Source organism: Gracilinanus agilis, chromosome 4, assembly GCF_016433145.1.
Source record: "Gracilinanus agilis isolate LMUSP501 chromosome 4, AgileGrace, whole genome shotgun sequence".
Lineage (NCBI taxonomy): Eukaryota > Metazoa > Chordata > Mammalia > Didelphimorphia > Didelphidae > Gracilinanus > Gracilinanus agilis.
Window position 1 is genome coordinate 241,932,353 of NC_058133.1, and position 14,778 is coordinate 241,947,130.

At 36.1% G+C, this 14,778-nt stretch overlaps 1 protein-coding gene across 1 annotated transcript in view; it reads left to right on the plus strand.

Moving 5' to 3' along the window:
* Positions 1-14,778, plus strand: part of LOC123243821 (protoheme IX farnesyltransferase, mitochondrial) — a 116,997-nt gene that overhangs the window by 50,693 nt on the left and 51,526 nt on the right. Inside the window, exons 4-5 of the mRNA XM_044671929.1 lie at positions 856-980; positions 12,613-12,683. Coding sequence (XP_044527864.1) covers positions 856-980; positions 12,613-12,683 — 196 coding nt within the window. The remainder of the gene's footprint in view (positions 1-855; positions 981-12,612; positions 12,684-14,778) is intronic.

Here is a 14,778-nt window from a genome sequence, read left to right on the forward strand (position 1 = left end):
GCTCTCAGTGTCTGTCTGAGATCTATTGGCTCCTGAGGACTGAGTTCTAGTTTTTTCCAAGGTCAAGCCCCCTGGTGGATTCCCTTGCTTGAACCTCTGCAGGAGGTTTCTTTACAAGTCTCAGGGAGCTACTTCCACAGTCGTATACCCATCTGCACTGGTTCCCCACTTAGGCTTTAGTTCCTGGTTGTGTTTGCCTCCCCTCACGCCTCTGCTCAGCCGGCACCCACGCCTCTGCTCAGCCGGCACCCAAGCCTCTGCTCAGCCGGCACCCACGCCTCTGCTCAGCCGGCGCTCTGCTCCCAGCGTCCGCTCCCGCGCGCGCTCAGATTTCGCGTGCGTTCTTGACTTAATGGGGTCCTAAGTCTTGCTGCTCTCAGGAACAGGTCCCGGAGCTGCTGATGACTCGATGGGTGCCCCAAACTTGCTCTATTTCTTTTTAGCTGGGTTCAGAGCTATAGGTGAGTGTGGAGGGGGTGGGGGTGGGGCGGTTGCTCAGCTCGCGCTTGAGTGAGAGCCCTTTTTAGCTTGGAAATGTCTCGATTCCACGTACCTTCCACGCTGTGCCCTGTTGTGGGGTTCCTCCGTTCGTCTGGACTTGTTTTTATGTCCCCTTGAGGAGTTTTGTGTGTTTCAGTCAGGAGAGGTTTAGAGCTGCTTCTTACTCTGCCGCCATCTTAACCCGGAAAAAATGGGGAGAAGTTTTGTAGCCCACTTAGGACAGCCTTCCTTTTAAGGATCACTGCATAAATGCTTAATAAATATTTTTGGCAGAATAAACCCAACCCCCCAACCTTTTTGTTCATTTTAGAAACTGTCATGTAACTAGGGTCTGCCTTCTGTTTTGTGTTGCAGCTCTAGTTGTGAGTACAGCTTCAGCTGGATTTGTTCTGGCTCCAGTACCTTTTGATTTACAATGTTTCCTGCTTGCCTCTGTTGGAACAGGCCTTGCATCTTGTGCAGCAAACTCCATTAATCAGGTTAGTTCATTATCATTTTTTTGGTCTGTAAGTATCTATTCTTGGTTATACCATTTTTTCCTCAGTTATAGCTAGAAGTAGTGATGCAAAAATTGAGGTGTTTTGTGAAAGAATAGGGAGGAGATTGAATTTATAGTCATAAATATATATAATCATATGTATGAGAAAGATATCAATTTGACTTTTCTTTTGAATATAGTATATAATCAATCATAGTAGAAATGGCATAATCATTTAAACCCTAACTTTAAATCTCATTTTCTTGATTTGTGTTTGGTGTTTTATATCATACTTACTTAATTCAAAAGAAAGTGTTAAGGTTGCTGTGAAAATGCTTTCTTGTCACTCAAGAAATATACTGTTAGTAACCATATAGTATTATAAATTCAATGTTAGATTTTGTTGAAACCAAAAACAAGTCTGTTCTTTAAAGGCCTGATCTTGCTAATGAATTCACTTTTAAATCAGGAAGCTTTATATGTCTAAACCCTTTCAACTTTGAAATACAAAAATTACCCTTTTTTGATTATTTTAATTGAAAATAAGAAAAACCTATATGTGAAATCATTCTAATGAGGACAAGTTTGCCATAAATTAGATCTAAACATCAGACCCTACATTATCTACTTTAAATGACCTGGAACCTATGGGTGAAAAATTGGTTATACAGTCTCATTTCCTATTCCAAAAATGGTCTTACTTTCATTTCTAACTTTCTTTCCTCTAACAAAGTTACTATGAATCAGAATTCAGCCTTCTAAGTTTGTTGCACGCTTTGTTTGATATTTAAATAATAATTGATTTAGCTATCATATCTTTACCATTAATATTAAACCTAAGACTAGGTACTCTAAAGGTTAAATTTAGTGGTTGGACTTAAACTATATGAAATAATATGGTTGCCAAAGTTATTATATCTCAAGTCAGAAGTTTATTTACCAAATTAGAAGGGAAACAATAAAGTAGAGAAATGTGAGAGAGGTTAGAGAAAATACCTATACTAGTCCTCAGCCAGGAGGGCCAATAGGGAATAACTACAAGGCCTCCTCCAAGATGGAAGCTAGTCTCTTAGGAAACTAGGAAAGAATCAGCCCTTTTCACTCACCCAACAAAGTAGTCCAGGAGTCAGACTCTTAAGTTGAAGCCATGATTCATACCGAAGTCTCTAGTGAAGTTCCCTTGAAAACTATCTCCAGGAGATACTCTCCACAAGACTCAACTTCACGAGACTGCCTCAGCCCAAGGATTTCATGGCTTTTATGGTGGTTTCCTTTTCCTGTCCCCTCTTCACAGGGGCCAATCACAGTTTCCAAATTGTATAGCCCTGCCCAGGGGCAGTGTCTGTGGGACTGACTTGTCACCTCTAAAGGTGTTAACTCTCCTCCTAGGATTCACATGTTTCTGAGTTATTACCCAGTTTAGCAAGTGGGTTGCAGGCTTCCCCCTACTTAAGGTTAAGTAGGAGTGTCTTCCTTTTGGAGGTGTAAACTCCTGAAGTAAGAGTTTCCCTTACTTTAGGGTTAAGTATGGGTGTATTTGCTTTTGTTGATTAATTCAAAAGTTGACAAGGAGAGTTAATCCTGTCCTCACAATCTGGTGAGGTACTAAGTTGGGGTATTTCAGTTATTGTTAACCAAAGTTTTAATTCCAATTAGGCAAAGAGAATAAAGGATTCCCTTTTCACAAGTGTAAACTCAGCATAGACAAAGAGAACCAAAGAATTTCCTTTCACAGTACTTAAGTTATGTGGATCTCTATTTAATGTTACCATCCTTTAGCCAAGTGTGGCAACACTTCTAAATAGTGTTGTGTAGTATCAAAAGACAAAATTTATGAGAATGATAATCAGAAAAGAATTTAAACCTTTATCAAAAGGAAGCAGGTTCTGGCTGAATTAGAGATTTCTTTTATCACAGTGGAAATTTATCTAGATCTGTTATTTCCCATCCATATATATATATATATATACATACATATATATAGTCATAAGACATTAAATTAATCTGTAAAAATGTCTTTATGAACTAGACTTATTGATAGCTAATAATCCTGTTCTTGGCATAGTGTGTCAAGATATTTTCTAAATATCTTGTGTCCTGAATAAAATCCCATTTTAGTCAAAAATAGTTTTTAATAATAAACAGAAGTTACAATGTATCCTTTGTCAAATTCTTTAAAAGTTACTTTAATGCCTCCTCAGCTTCACCTCTTGAAAGTCCTCGTTCCCTTCAATATGAAATTTTCTCATCACTCAGGAGCAAATGTCCTTTCTTTAAAAACTATCTTGCATTTTTGGGGATATATTATCTATATAAATATATGTGTATGTATAAAGTTATATATAAATATATGCATTAATATAGTAATACAATTCCTATATGTATGTATGTGCATATTTATAGGTATATATATGTCATATATATTGGCACACACATGTATCTCCATGCATATGTACTCAAGTATGTATATAAGCTATATTTTAAACATAATATGCTTTATACATATAACATAGCATAGCCACATAATTTATGCACATCTCTCACATTAAACTTTAAAAGCCTCAAGAATAGGGAATGTTTTACTTCAATTTTTATATCCCTAATACTTATGACAATGCTTTTGGTGGGATATTGGACTAAGTTATCTATTAAGATCCCCTTTTTTCTGTTTTCTATTTTTTTGCTATTTTTCTATTTCTATTTCTCTTCTTATAGATAAGAGATGAATAGACATAGAAAATTAAGTACTTCATGATATAAATATAAAATAAATAGACCTACTTCAATAGAACCTAAAACATAATTTCTTTAAAAGCAATAACTGAGAGGTAGCTAGGTGGCTCAGTGGATAGAACACCAAACCTAGAGATAGGAGGACCTACATTCAAATCTGGCCTCAGATATGTGTGACCCTAGGAAAGTCACTTAACCACTTAAGCCTAGCTCTTACCTCTCTTCTGCAAATAGTCAATATTGATTCTAAGACAGACAATAAAGGGTGTTTTTTTTTAAAGCAATAGCTATATAAAACATCATTTAAAGACTTCTTTCTGAAACCTTCCACTACTTGATATGAATCATACTTCCCAAGCCAAAGCCTTAAAGAAAAATGTGAATTGGTCTCAGGCCCCAAAAGAATTCCTGGAAAAGCACAAAAAGGATTTTGAAAATCAAATAGGAGAGAGAGAAGAAAAATTGGGAAAAGAAATGAGAGTAATATAAGAAAGTTATATAAAAAGAGTTGAAAGCAGTATTCAGTAAAATAGAAATGGAAGTGGAAAGAAATAGAAAGAATTATTAACCTCCTTGGAAGAGATTCCAAAATGAAAACTCCCAGGAATATTATAGCTAACTTCCTAAGCTTCCAGGTTTAGAAGAAAATATTATAAGCAGCCAAAAAAAGAAACAATTCAAATATTGTTGAGCCGTAGTCAGAACAACAACAAAATATTTAGCAGCTTCTGCATTAAAAGATGAGAGGGCCTGGAATATGATATTCCTTAAGACACAGAGTTACGATTACAACCAAGAATCACCTACCCAGCAAAACTGAATTTAATCCTTCAGAGAGAAAAAAATGGATATTCAGAGAAATAGAGGATTTTGGAAGCATTCCTGGTGAAAAGACCAGACCTGAATAGAAAATGTGACTCTCAAATACAAGATTTAAGAGAAATATAAAAAAATTAACAGGAAAGATAAATCATAAGGGATTCAGTAAGATTATGCTGTTTATATTCCTATATGGGAAGATGAAACTTGTAATAACTAAGAACTTTATTAAGGCAGTTAGAAGGAATATACATAGAGAGTTGAATATAATGGAATGATACCTAAAAACACAAAATTAAGATGTGAGAAAGAGAAATGCTCTGGGAGAAGGGTTAAGGGAGAGTTAAAATGGAGTAAATGATTGCCCATAAAAGAGGCTTGAAAGAGCTTTTTACAGTGGAGGGAAAGAATGGGGGAGGTGGAGAGAGAAGCACATGAACCTTTCATCAGAATTGGTTCAATGAGGGAAGAACATACATAATCAGTTGAGTATAGAAATCTATGAGAAAGCAGTAGGGGAAAGGATAAGTGGGGGTCTAATAGAAGGGAAGGCATATCGGGTGAAATGGTGGTCAGAAGCAAAACACATTTGACTCTAGAGGTATGGGGTGAAGGGAGAGAAAGGAGAAATAACAGGGAAAATTGGAGGTAAATACACAGTAATCATAACTGAAAAAAAAATTTACAACAGGTTTCTCTAAGAAAGGCTTCATTTCAATTAGGTTTAGATCAACATCTTACATCCTATACCAAGGTAATTCAAAATGAGTAAATGACTTAAATATAAAGAATGAAATCATAAATAAACTAGGTGAACATAGAGTAGCATACCTGTCAGATCTCTGGGAAAGGGAGGAATTTAAGAACAAACAAGAAATAGAGAATATTGCAAAATGTAAAATGAATGACTTTGATTAAATCAAATTAAAAAGTTTTTGTACAAATAAAACCAATGCAACCAAAATTCAAAGGAAAGCAACAAACTGGGAGAACATTTTTATAACAAAACTCTCTGACAAAGGTTTAATTTCTCAAATATATAAGGAACCAAGTCAAATTTATAAAAAATCAAACCATTCCCCAATTGACAAATGGTCAAGGGACATGAATAGGCAGAATCAAAACTACCAATAAGCACATGAAAAAGTGTTTTAAATCCCTCCTTATTAGAGAAATGCAAATTTAAAACAACTCTGAGGTACCACTTTACATCTAGCAGGCTGGCCAATATGGCAGCAAAGGAAAGTGATTAATATTGGAGGGGATGAGAGGCAGCTGGGTAGCTCAGTGGATTGAGAGCCAGGCCTAGAAATGGGAGGTCCTAGGTTCAAATCCAGCCTCAGACACTTCCCAGCTGTGTGACCCTAGGCAAGTCACTTGACTCCCATTGCCCACCCTTACCACTCCAGGAGCCAAAACACAGAAGTTAAGTGTTTAAAAAAAAATATTGGAGGGGATGTGGCAAAATTGGGACACTAATACCCTGCTGGTGGAGTTGAGAATTGGTCCAACCATTCTGGAGGGTAATTTGAAACTATGTACAAAAGGCTTTAAAGGACTGCCTAACCTTTGACCCAGCCATATCACTGCTGCATTTGTACCTCAAAGACATAATAAGGAAAAAGACCTGTACAAAAATATTTATAGTTGCACTCTTTGTGGTAGCAAAAAACTGGAAAATGGGATGTCCATCAATTGGAGAATGACTCAATAAATTGTGGTATATGATGGTGATGGAATATTATTGTACAGAAAGGAATAAAGAACTGGAGGAATTCCATGTGAACTGCACACTTAGATCACTTTTATAATCCCTACATCTGACTACACTCTACTACAGATCCAAGACAATCCCAGAGACTCATGTTGCAAAATACCATCTCCCCTTTGAGAAAGAACTGATGGAGTCTGAATACAGATTGAAAAATATGCTGTATTTCATTTTCTTTTTGTTCTCACTGCACCTTTCTGAGTTTCAGTCTTACTTTTTTTTTGTCACCATAATAAATTTCTTTGCTTAGGTAGGTTTTTTTTTTAAATGTTTGCTCATTTCCCTACCCTTTTTATTGACTTTAATTTTTACCTTCATTGTGGGCTATGTTTTCATGGTAGCTCAGGCACTCTTTTTACCCTCATCTCTAGTTTTGGGTTTCTTTAAGTTTCACTTTTTCCCAGGTGCTATGATTGCCTATGGGCTGGGAGCTGTGAAAGCCACCTCCCACTGTGTCCCCCAGGACTGCTGATGGTTTGCAGGGCTTGGAGCACTGTGAGCTACCTTATGCTGGGGCTTAGGGCCATACCCTGGCCTTTGGCAAGGACTTTCGACTTCATGGTAGGCTTGTTTCAGCTAAGTACACAGAGGACTGCCCTGTGCTAGGGCTTGTGCCCTCATTGCAAGCTTGAGCAAGGGCTTGAATCATTATGGGTTGGGTGTTCTGTTGTCAGCTTAGGCAGGGTCTTAGGGTCTCAGTGTTGGCTTTAGGTTCACAACCTTAAGCAGTGTAAGTGGGATTGGGGGTGGGCTTGCTATTGGTTTGTGCTGGTGCTTAAATGGTACAGCTTTGCTGTAAGTTGTGCTCCCCTCAATCCAGTGAGATAGGCTCTCTGCCTGCTTTCCAGGTTGTTTTCTACAGGAAAATTAGTTTACCATATCTCCCTGTTGTTTCTGTCAATCTGGTATTTGTTTTGAAGGGTTATTTTAAGGTTGATTGGATCTCAGAGAGGTTTGAGCTTTCTGTACTTCTATTCTGCCATCTTGGCTCCACAGAATTTTTTTTTTCTTAAAAAGCAACTTAAGAGGTAGCTAGGAGGCTCAATGGATTGAGAGCCAGGCCTAGAGAAGGGAGGTCCTAAGTTCAAATCTGGCCTCAGACACTTCCCAGCTATGTGACCTTGGTCAAGTCATTTAACCCCTATTGCTAACCTTTACCGCTCTTCTGCCTGGGAACCAAAGCTATTATTGGTTCCCAGGAAGAAGGTAAGGAAAGTTGTTACAAATTATTTTCAACTATTTTTCTTTACGATTTTAGAGTTGTATTTTAGAAAGGGCTATTAATTGCAATAAAGTAAAATATCACACAGTTAAATTTTAAGTCCACTTAACATCAGCAGTTTCAAAAACAATAAAAATTCCAGATTGCATATATCTATTCCTTTGTGAAGATTTATTGCAGTGTACATGGTATCATTTGAAACTCTTCAGCTTAATATCATTTATACTCTGTTGTCTGAGATAGTTTTCCATTTTGCAGTTTTCAAACATCTGTCAACCTAAAAGATCAGATCTCAAAGTTAATTTACATTTTATACCATTCTCTACTGGTCTTTTTCTTATCTAAATATATTTAATGATTACCATAACCATACAAATTCTCATTAAGGTTTATTCTTACTTTGAAATTATTTAATTTAACATTATGTACAAATAAACCCCCGGTATAGATTTTATTAAGGTGAATTAAAAAACAAAAAGTAATATATGTCTTAAGTATTTTTGCATTGATGAAGAAGTAAGTCATGTTCTCCCACAAGTATTCAGCAATTAAAAATGCTGAATTGAAATACTGAAATTCAATGTTATTCAATAGTATTTATTTTTGTTCTTTCTGTGTAAAATATATACTGTGTAGTATAAGCATTTATATAAGTGGAGATGATGTTAAGTAATTAATTAATTTTCATTTTCAGTGGTTTAATGATTAAAGGAATGTTTCTGGATTTACTACTGGTATTATACTAAAAAAGTTCCAATTGCCACATAGTTACTATAATATTGGAACACTTTCTGTATGGGAGATAGAGCCTTTGGATGTTCACTGTATCCTTTTCAACACAGTCATTGAATGTAATTCAATAGATAACATTTATATAACACTTTAAGGAATTGAATGATTGTATAGAAAATGGCAACTATAATTATAAACACTAACAATTCTTTGCTAATATTGCAGGCATTGTTATAACAGAAAGGGCAGAGAATCTGTTTTCAAATACAGACTCTTAGCTGAGTGGCATTATTCCTTAACCTTTCTTAATTATATTTTCTTATCTGTAAAATAAAAAGATGAATGAGATTTGATCTTTGTAGTCCTTTCCAACTTTAAATCCTCTTATTCTATGAAATAAAAAATTATTTTAAATACTACTTTTTCCCATTGTGATGTGGTTACTCTTTCCTGTACTTCATGTTCAAACCTCATTTTATGGCTAGACTGTGTTCTATAAATTCTCCACAAATGCTCCATGAAATGTGTTGGTTATCTTTTGACATTAAATATTAGTTTAGTACATACATGGGCTTATTCCTCACCCTCTATGCATAACCTGCTTTTTCAGTCATCTTCTTTTCGTTCTTATCTTTCATGCCTGTTTCCATAAATATAACTATTGGCAATAAACTACAGCCCTTTGAATTATCTTCAGTTTTGATTCTTCTTAGATTATAATTCAACAGCACATAGCATCATTACAAGAGCACTAAAATAGATCCATGGCCTCATCAATATGGAACTTCACTCCAATAATGTAGATGACAGCCCACCTATCTCTGCCCATTCTGTGCATCACTTGTCCATCTCTTCTTCTAAAGTCACCATAAAAAATCCATGTAACATGCTAGAGACTTTACTTTTCTTCTTATATCTTGGTGGTACCTGTTTATAGGACCCTGGGTGTCAACTTATCATCTCTTGCACTTCCTATGATACCAATCCGTTTTCTCTTGTATGATTAACTCACATTCTCTAATATAGTTCCTTGATGACATATTCCCTTTTGTTAAAAATTCTTCATTGATTGTATGCTGTGATTTACTCACACCATGTCCTTTTCCATTGCCCTTTATGATAATAATTTTAATTCTTCATAGACTATTATATTCCATATTTTATTGCCTTAGAATGTTTATATTAAAAAAGATTGGCAATTTAAAGATAATATTAAACTCTGTATCTGATTGTTGTTGTTAATCAGATACTTTAGATACAAGGGCCAGTGGTAACAGTAGTGGGCCTTGGTTGTAGGCCAGCACAATGGATAACACAGAGACAGATTAAAAAAAACTTATTCCTAATTTTTTAAGACTTACAGTATTTAAAGAAGGTAATAAATAATAGGGAGCCCTACAGACCAAGGGGTACTAATCTTTCACCTGCTCCCAAACTAGACCTCAAGGTCTGCCTTCCCCTGGAAAAACCAGGCTATGCTACCACTTCCTGTTTCTACCTAAAAACCCAAATTTCCTTATCTAAAACCCTATTTCTATTAGTTTATAAATAATATCCTTATCTTCTTTAAAGTAAGTCTCCAAAATAATAAGTTCAATGTTATCCAGTCAGGGTTGCCCTGACTAAAGCTTGGCCTTGGACCTTGCCCAAATCTGGGTTAAAAGATAGAAAAAAGATCTTCTTTTCTTTTGTTAGGTTTAACACTGATCATGAAGTCACTCCTCTCTTCAAAAGCTTTTGCTGTAATAATTTTCCAAAGGGTTTAGAGGAAAAAGACTCAGAGAAGATTTGAGATAGCTGTGCCTTGAACCAGGCTCAGTTCAAAGACCACTCAGAAAAAATTGCTGCTCAGAATCTCCAGAGCTCAGAGTTGCGTTGCTTAGAGTAGTCAAGTTTTCACAGATAATCATTGTCTAATATTGTTGTTATTGTGTGCAATGTTCTCCCGGTTCTATTTATTTCGCTCTGCATTAGTTCTTACAGATATTTCTAGCATTTTCTGAAATCATCTTGCTTATTTCTTATAGCACAATAGTATTCCAATACCAACATTTACCACAGTTTGTACCGCCATTCCCTAGTTGAAGGATATCCCCTCAATTTCTAATTCTTTGCCACTACAAAAAGAGCTGCTATAAATATTTTTGTACAAGTAAGTCCTTTCCCCTTTTTAATTATCTTCATGAGATACAGATATTACCTGATCAAATTACCAAAATGCTCTCTCTCTCAATCTTTAGCTCCTTGTTTTCCAGACTTCCTCTAAGTTCCAACTCTTCTCCTTCCTAATTCAAAAGAGCCCCACTAGAAGCTTCTGTTTCCATTGCTTTGCTTTTCTAAATCCTCCACAATCTGCTTTCTGACCTCATCATTCATCTTTTTAAGGTATGCCAATTATTAGCATCTTGTGTTACAGAGTACTGGAGATAAACACAGGAATGCCAAGATTCAACTCTCACCCCTAATATTTTCTAAGTGTGTGGCCATGGGCAAAATAGTGTTACTTAGCCTCAGTTTCCTTACCTGTAAAAGAGGGATAATAGGACCTGTAGTGTCTACCTAACATTTGTCATAAGGCTCAAATAAAATGTAGAAAGCACATTGCCGATGTTAAAATGCTTTTAGAGCGTCAGTTATTTTTATTGTCTATCAAATTTCAACAAATGAAATTTATTATGCAATATTTCGATGTTTCAGGAACTTGTAATTTCATAATTGTGGGTATTCTCAGAATTTAAGCCTAAACAGTGAATTGGGGGTAAGCTAATTCCATTTACACAATGTTAGAAAGTTTTACCTGACATCAAGTCTAAATTTTCTCCTTTGCAACTTTCAGAAGAACCTCTGGTTCTTCCTGGGGCTAAAAAAGCAAGTCTGACTCTTACATATGGCAGCCCTTTTAGATGCCTGAAGACAGTCCTCTCCCCACCACAGGTCCTCCTTTTCAAATTATCTCCTGTGCCTTCAGCTGATTCCAATATGTCATGGATGCAAGGCATTTCACCATACTGGTTTCTGTCTTCTTGATATTCTCCAGCTTATCCAGTGCCCTTCTTAAATTGTGATGGCCCAAATTGGCACCCCAAACTGAACATAATACTCAGATACAATCTGACAGGGGCAGAGCACATTGACATAATGACCTCTCAATTCTTGGGAACCACATTTCTCTTAATGTAATCTCAGATACCAGTAGTTAAAACACTCACTCTACTATACCAATCTCCACATTTCTTTTAATAGCAGATAATCTTTGAGAGTTGCTACAGCCAAAAATTTCATTGCCCTATAGCTAGTCTGGTGATGGGACCCCTACATAGTTTGGTCTTTAAATGACAGAAATATAAATCTGTCATCAGTCCTCTATCAAAATGTTTGGAGCTTGAATTTGCCACAAATGATTACTTTTATGGCACAATGAAGCATCAGAGTAGGATTTCAGTAAAAGTGACTTTTGAAAGTCTATCATAATCAGAATAAAGTAACTAGAAAGTGTAAGGGGTAAAAAGGGGGTTTGATTGGGTTAATATTAAAAGGTTGGTTGCCAGGGAATTGAATAATTATCAATCCCCAATTAAAGAATAACCTCAAGTCAAAATGACTTTTATGGAAGTTTATTTACAAATGAGGAGAGGAAGAAGAAATAAGGAAATGAGAGAGGATAAGATAGGATAAATAATCTAACACACTAGGTAATTTGCTCTGATCCCCTAGTTCAATCCAGGTAGATCTAATTAACCCTTAGCCGAGGGAAATCCGGCCTTGGGATCAAAGTCAGAGGCCCAAAGGACCTCGGAGGTGAACAAGGCAAAAGCTTCAGCCCAGAGTCTTTATTAAAAAGGAAGTTCCTTAGGAGAAGTTCAGGAAGATTCAGTCTTTACACTCACCATGTGAAATTCCAAAGGAAAGATTTAAGAACAATCTCACCAAGGTCCAGAGCTCCTTCAAGTCCCGGTTGCGAACCAGAAGAGCTCCTTCAGGTCTTGTTCACAAGCCAGAAGAGCTCCTTCAGGTCCTGTTCATGAACCAGAAGAAGAGGCTGAGCTCACTGAACTCTCTTTAAAAGGGCTCCTTTTGCGTCACTTCCTGTGCCTTTCTCTTGTTTTATGTGTCCAATCACAATAGATACTTTTCTTAGGACTGCCCAGGAGGCAGTCAGTAAATTCCGATTTGTAGCACACGTGGGTCACAGACCACCCAACTTGTGAGTTAAGTGGAGATGTTTTCACCTTTGGTGATTAAATCTAAAGATGGGTAGGGTAGATTTAATCTAATTATCACAAAAGGTAATCATTCTTATAGAAATAATTTTAATACTTTTTTTTATCTCTTCTGTCATTTTATTCTTCAATGCAGTTCTTTGAGGTTCCATTTGATTCAAATATGAACAGAACCAAGAACAGACCTCTGGTTCGAGGACAGATCAGGTAAAGTAATGCAATATATAACTCATGTAAATAATATATTAATCTTTCTCTTTTTATGCCTTATTTTTTCTGTTGATTTAAAGGCAGCTACATGGGGCAATGGATAAAATTCTGGGCCTGGCATTAGGAAGGCCTGAGTTCAAATACAACCTCAAATAATTACCAACTATGAATCCCCGTTCAAGGGCACTTGATCTCTGGTGCCTTGGTTTCTTTCCTCAGCTGTAAAATTAGTAGCACCTACCTCTTAGGGTTGTGTAAAGACTAAATGATCTAATATCTATAAGACACTTAACACAGTGCCTGGTATTTAGTTGGTACTGAGTAAGTGCTTATTGTCTCTCTACCTGCCTTGTACAGTTAGACAAATGTTCTAAAATTCCCATAGGAGTCTAAAAATAGACACACCTCTAAATATCTATATGGTTATTAAAATACTTTTCAATACAACCCAAAATACCACACAACGCATTTAAGTTCTCATAGGGTTTATTGAGTGTTGGCTGATATGACATATACTTTGTTCTCAAATACAATACAAGAGCATTGTGATTGTCTTTTAGAGCTCCAGGAGCAGCACCATTAGTACAAATGATTTGCTAACAAATGCATATATCAGAAGAAACATGTAAGTGTTTACAAAAACCAGACAGATGATAAGATCATATAGTGATTCCCTCACCTATTGTGGGAGTTATGTTCCAGATAGGTGAAAATCTGTGAAGTAGTGGGAGAGCAAACAGACTGATGCTACAGTCACTGAGCCAGTCAGCACCCAGGATAAAGAACACAGTGCTGTAGTTGGTCACCTTTTGTTAGCCAATAGTGTGCCATGTACAATCTTAAGTTGGCAAACTTGTGCAAGCAATAGTAGTATACTGCATTTCCATTGTGATCTTTATGGTATTCATCTGCAAAATCCTGTGATATAATGAAAACTCTACAATACAGAATTAGATATATTTTTTAAAAACCCAGGAGAGAATGAAACTGTGATAAGTGAACTGCACTATAGCGAAGGACAACTGTATATTCAAAATTAAACTGCTGCAACCTCTCTGTTTCTTTCTTCTAAATTCAGTTCATTAGAATTTAAAAGGCAGGTAAACTTTTATGAACACCAGTGTGCAGAAGTATTTTGCTTTTTAAGAGTACTTTAACTGACATTTTCTTCACTCACTTTCTGAATTTAATATGAAACATAAGGCTGAAATAAAAATAACATTTTAAAGTATTATTTTGATTATCATAAGCTAAGTAACATCATACCTTAGTGATATTTAACATTAAGCCCAACAACAAATAAAAATATAATAGAGACTGTAAACGGAAATTTAGTTTCCTTGTTGGATCACACAACCCCAGGGTAGTCTACTTTTACTTCTTATAACTTCTGCAATTTTAGATTCAAAGTATTTAGAATGAATTTTCAGATTTTTGCAGGGATCCTCACTACCAAGGAAAGTTGATACCTGTCAATTAGATCAGTATTTGGAATGACCTCCAAGAACTGATGCAGAGTGAAAGGAGCAGAGCCAGGAGAACATTGTACACAGAAACTGATACACTGTCGTAAAATAAAATGTAATGGACTAGCAGCAATGCAATGACCCAGGACAATTCTGAGGGATTTATGGAAAAAGAATGCTACTAACATTTAGAGGAAGAACTACAGGAGTGGAAACATAGAAGAAAAACAACCGCTTGAACACATAGGTTGATGCGGACATGATTTGGGATGTAGACTCTTAATGACCGTGCTAGAAAAATTATCAATAATAGGGAAATAGGTCTTGATCGATGACACATGAAGAAACCAGTGGAAATGTGTGTCAGCCATGGGGGGGTGGGAGAGTGGGGGGAGAGAGAGCAAGGACATTAATCATGTAACCATGGAAAAATTAGATCAGTGTTGTAGGATTTAAATTAATGTCCAATACTCCAAGTATATTTTATAAAGTTTATTAATAATCACTAGAAGTAAAGAAATAAAAGAGTAATTATATAACAAAATAAAACCATGTGACTAAGGTTTTTTTTTTATCTGCTCTAAAACCCCATGTCCATAGCTGCCACCACAGGAAGAGAAGAGAGC